This window comes from Teleopsis dalmanni, chromosome 1 (assembly GCF_002237135.1).
Source record: "Teleopsis dalmanni isolate 2A chromosome 1, ASM223713v2, whole genome shotgun sequence".
In the NCBI taxonomy this organism is placed as follows: domain Eukaryota; kingdom Metazoa; phylum Arthropoda; class Insecta; order Diptera; family Diopsidae; genus Teleopsis; species Teleopsis dalmanni.
In genome coordinates this window covers 99695459-99701034 of record NC_051846.1, presented here as the reverse complement: position 1 = coordinate 99701034, position 5576 = coordinate 99695459, and the positions used below count along the sequence as shown (strand labels likewise).

General features: G+C 30.9%; 1 protein-coding gene across 1 annotated transcript in view; it reads left to right on the top strand.

Moving 5' to 3' along the window:
• Positions 1-5128, top strand: part of LOC119662231 (B-cell lymphoma/leukemia 11A) — an 18117-nt gene extending 12989 nt beyond the window's left edge. The window contains exon 2 of the mRNA XM_038071811.1: positions 2476-5128. Within this exon, the coding sequence (XP_037927739.1) occupies positions 2476-4886 (2411 nt within the window). The 3' untranslated portion in view covers positions 4887-5128. The remainder of the gene's footprint in view (positions 1-2475) is intronic.
• The last annotated feature ends 448 nt before the right edge of the window (positions 5129-5576 follow it).

The window sequence follows — 5576 nt, the reverse complement described above, 5'->3', positions numbered from 1 at the left end:
ATATTATATTATATTATATTATATTATATTATATTATATTATATTATATTATATTATATTTTGAATATGATTTGTGTTCAGTTTCTTTGTAATGATGACAATAATTAAAATATAGAAGCAATAAGATTAGGCTTAGCGCCAGAGTGAAGTAGAATTTTAGGAAAAAAAAATTACAAGAACAATGCAATTAATACTTCAGCCAGAGACAATGTATTTTATATTTTCGTTTTCACGATATACAGCAGGCGGTCAATTTGCTTCTTCCGTTGCCTGGCAAAACGGTATATCATATGCATCCTGTTTCAAGATGTTACGATATTGCGGTCACTTAACCCTTCCAATGATGTGAGGAAGTTAAGAATCCCACATGCATCAGTTGAATGAAAGGGTTGATTCATTACATAATGCTGCTTAAATTTTCAATACAATTTGGGGTACATTAGGTTGGTTTACTGCCAAAAACAGTTAGAATGCGTTATCAAAGAAATTGTGAATAAAAAATCAGGGCTATAAGTAAATTGGTATTTTTTATTGAGTTGACATGAGTTCACTTACCATCTTTAAGCTGAAATAGTTTTTGCATATTTGAATGTACCGATTTGTTTGTTTTTCAATGTTGATATTGATATACTTGAAAATTTTAAAATAATATTAAAACAATGTATTTATATCCAATAGTTAAGTTTAGTGCTCAAATATATCAAAGTTGTGTCGCAAAAGGCAAATAAATTAGAAGCGCGTGGTAGACTTACGACAAGAAATTTTAAAAAATAATTTATTAAAAAACAAAAAGAATGGCCATGTGATATTTCAATTTATTTTTTGCTTTTTATATGTATTTTGAAGGTTCTTGACAACTACGAAATGAATTTGTCAGCATGCTTAATATATTTTAAATACAAACATAAAAAAATTTAAGATTAGTGGCTAAACTCGAGAGCACAACCCTTTCAAGCATAATGCTTATTACTTAATGTACATGCGCAACCCTTGTTGCGGAAGGCATGATGGCAAAATAGGAAAAATTGACCACTTTTGTATGTTATTTCTTACACATTTCTATAAAATTAAGTCACAAACTGCATGACTTTTGACATTTTTAGGTTTTTATGGATTACTAAAATCATAATGTCATGTTTCTAGCTATATCCATGTTAGAGTATCTTAAATAACTGAGACTTGAATTCACTTAAAACTTAATGTATTTACATAACTCAATATCTTATTAGAATTTTTTTTTATTTTATAATGAAATTCATGCTTTAAAATCGGTGATTTAACTGTACTCTTCACTCATTAATGCTTACAATCTGACGAGTTATTGTAAAAGTTGACATTGGTACCATACCTGATTTTATTAAAACAAAATCAGCAAGAATGTATACTAATACAAATATTATATCAATAAACACTCTAACATTTTGTGTGTTGTTGCATAATACATAAAGTTTTTTATATAAAAAACTGTGGCTTAATAAATATTTAAAAGTATGTGAATATTCGTATGTGAATGATGCAGTATATTCAAGAATGTAAAGAGACAAACATATTCTTAACTCCACTAACACCCCTTGAAAACAGTGCTAACGCCCTAACTTCTCTTTTTAAGTTTTCTGGCCAAATCGAAATATTATAAATAAACGTATGGGGTAGTGATTGTCACGATTTCCGATTTGTTTTACGTGCCGTTAAAAATTTTTATTAAATATTATATATAATTTATGCTGCTGTACTTGCGGTTTGTCTACTACACAATTTTAGAACGTTTATATTTTAAAGGAACATCTGGTGCATTCATTAATTTAAATCCATAAGGTAGTGAGATAAAAGCAACAGTCGAGACTGCGATACTCTCAAGCATTGAATAAGATTTTAAAAATTTATTTTAAGAAAGATGAGAATAACTTTGATTTATACGCTCATGCATTAAAAGAGTGACTTATATTATAAGGCGAATTGTATATATATAAGCAAAATTACTTTATTTTTAAGTTTAGCATGAATATTAAAATTAAAGACGGCTTTTTTGTATAGTATTTGCAATTTTGAAAATTTCACTATACGTATTTCATTTGGTTAGCAACTATTCAAAATCTTTTTTTCAACTTTAAATTTGCGTGATTTGCAAATTTAATACTTCAAATTCTTTAATATTTTAAATATTTTCTTTACTAAAATTTAAATCTAATCGGTTATATTAGTATAAAATAGTTAAAAATATTTACAATTTGAACAGAATTGAATAGACAGAAATAAATAGATAAAAAGATAATTCTGTATATTGATAATTCCTTATTTTTTTAGCAAGTAATATATATAAGTTATCGAAACAAAGGGAAAAAATCCAATGTAGTGGACTAAATCACACTCTAGGAACACGAACCAATAATATTCACATAAAATTAATTTAATTAATTTACAATACATATTATCTGATGCAAAAAAATTAACATTTCATAACAAATTTTTTTTCAGAACCAAGCAATTATACATGTTCTACATGTAACACATGTTTTTCTTCTGCTTGGAAATTACTTAAACACGTTCAGCAATCACATGGCTTAAAAATATATGTTGAGGAATCAGCTCATTCAGAAGAATTAGCTGTAAAAAGTGTATCCAATTCGTCCATGGTATCATCTCTTTCAGAATCAATGCCAATATCATTTGTGCAGTCCTTACAAAAACAGACGAGTAACTGTTCTTCCAGCAATATCAGTATGTCCAGTTCTCTGAGTACTACATCTTCAAATAATAATAACAGTCATGGCTCGTCCCAACAACAAACACATCACCAACCTGAGCAACAGCATGCAACAACAATTGTGGCAGTAGCTGTTGAGCAACAGAAGCAACAGCAAAACAGTATCACAACAGCAATGAAAAATGCTCAAAATTTGGCTACAGTTACTGCTGCTGGCATGCGACATCATTCATTACTACCTCCAACAGACATACATGGAAATCCGTTTAATATTCTTCGGATGCCATTACCATCCAATATTTCACATAATCCAGTAGTTCCTTCAGTTACGCCTTTATTTTCCCGTCCAGAACATTATCGTATGGAACAATTAGTTTCAGAGCAGTTTCGTCATCATGGGATTAATTTTGCTGCTGCAGCTGTAGCAGCAGCCAGTTCATTTACATCATCCCACTCTTCGCAATTGACACAAAATAATAACTCAAATGAACAATGTACAATGAACAATAACCAACGCAATGCAGTAGCAACGCCTAGCCCCATTCAACCACCATGTGGGATAGCACCACAACAAATCACCAATAATCTAGAACCTCAGATGGATTTTTACTCACAGCGATTGCGTCAGCTTGCAGGAACAAAGAGTCCTGGAGCTGGAAATATTGTTAACTCGAACTCGCCGAGTCCTGGACAAAAGCAATCGCCACATTACGCGAGTGCATCTCCCACTCACTTACCCACTTCATTAGTTACTAGTTCTACTCGATCCCAAACACATTCACCAACGGAAAATAATAATATAATGACTAATGAAAACGAAAGTATTAACTCAACTTGTACACCTCCTTCCAAAGTAATACAAGATAGTGCTGTAATACACGCATGCGGTTTTTGTGATAAAAAGTTTCGATATGAAAATAATCTTATTATTCATCAACGAAATCACACTGGTGAAAAACTTTATAAGTGTACGATTTGTGATTACGAATGCTCTTATATAAATAAACTAATGAAACATATGCGAGTGCATCGCAGTCCTGGAAGTTTTGAAAGTTCAATTGAAACAAATGATGCTGAAGAATCTGCTCAAGAAGAGGAAAATGAAGAGGAAATAAATGAGGAAGATGACGAAGAAGACACTGAAGAAACTGATGAAGCATATTATGAAGCTGAAGATTTAAGCATAAGCAGTCGTTTGGAGTCTAAATGCGAAAGTTCAAAATTAATAAATGTTGGAGCTACATCACTTGTAGGAGAATTAATGGATAAATTCGGTCTCTCAAATATTGCGCAATATTCTGAAGCTTATAAACTAGCTTTACAGGAATCAAATAATTTTAAGATTAAAGATAATAAAGAGCATGATCATACCAACTCTAATAATTCCTCATTTCAACCATCATCACAAAAACTTAATGGCATACCAGTTGCAATACGGCTACAGGATGAAATTACGAAAAGTATATTTCAACAACCAACGCAACAAGAAACATCTTCACAAGTTCCACTATTTAATCCATTTCAAAATCCCTTTGAGTTGTCGAAACGTTTAAAAATGGAAGGGAGTGGTTGGTGGAGTGTGTCTTCACTTCATCGCAATGAATCATTATTTGAAAATCTTAAACTTAAACCATTAGGACATGGATCAGCCAATTCTTTACTTCAAAACTCCCTGATAAAAAAAGAAAATCGTCAACGTAATGATACTTGTGAATTTTGTGGTAAAGTATTTAAAAATTGTTCAAATTTAACTGTGCATCGTCGCAGTCATACTGGTGAAAAACCTTATAAGTGCGAATTGTGTTCCTATGCATGCGCTCAAAGCTCAAAGTTAACACGTCATATGAAAACCCATGGGCGAACGGGAAAAGATGTTTACCGTTGTCGATTCTGTGATATGCCTTTTAGTGTGCCAAGCACATTAGAAAAACACATGCGTAAATGTGTTGTTAATCAAGGAAAATCCTCAGGTCCTGTGAACAGTGTAGCAATTACTCAGGGTACAGTACAACATTTACAATCACAAATATCATCGCAACAGCTATCACCTCCATTTACATCTCAATTTTCAAACTTAGGACACAGCAACATTTCACTTCCAGCAAGTATATGCGGCGATAATGATTCAAATACGTCAGCAAGTTTGCCGCTTCAGCCAATATCTATTAAAGACGATGCATGACTTCCTCCTCATTACTCCATTAATATTGATGTTTCCCAAAATTTGAAGCAAATACAAAAACAGATTCAACTAGATCACTTGTCTCGTCTTCGAACATCTACATCAAATCTAATTATGTCTCGAACGTATTAAACAAATAAATGAATACAATATTCCGTTGCCCGTATTCAGTTTCTTTAAGCAGATAAATTTCCCACCTATATTTAAATGGTTAACAAATATATGTAAATATTGATTCCTGTAAATAGTGAACTAAATCTCATAAATATTAGTTAAAACTTCTTTTGTGAAAAACGCTTATGTATATATTTCTATATTATGTACACAATAGACTTTTATCTACACGATGAATTTTGTAATGTGCATTCCTAAGTCGATTAAAACATAAAAATAATGATTTTTGTAACATCAGAACTTAAGTGTAATGTAATGTCACATTACAGTAATTAGCACACTAAGGCCAATTAAATATGTATGTATCGTAATCCTCATATCTATGTTTTGCAAATAATTTTTTGTTTCTGTGCGAACACATATGCATATATACACATGTATAAATAATTTTAATCTGTCATATTTAGTTATATAAAAATATTTATTTATGTTACCTATGATGTGTTATTGTATATATCTTTGAGTTAACTTAATGTTAGGTTTGTGTGTATATTTAAAACAAATTTATTGTTACAT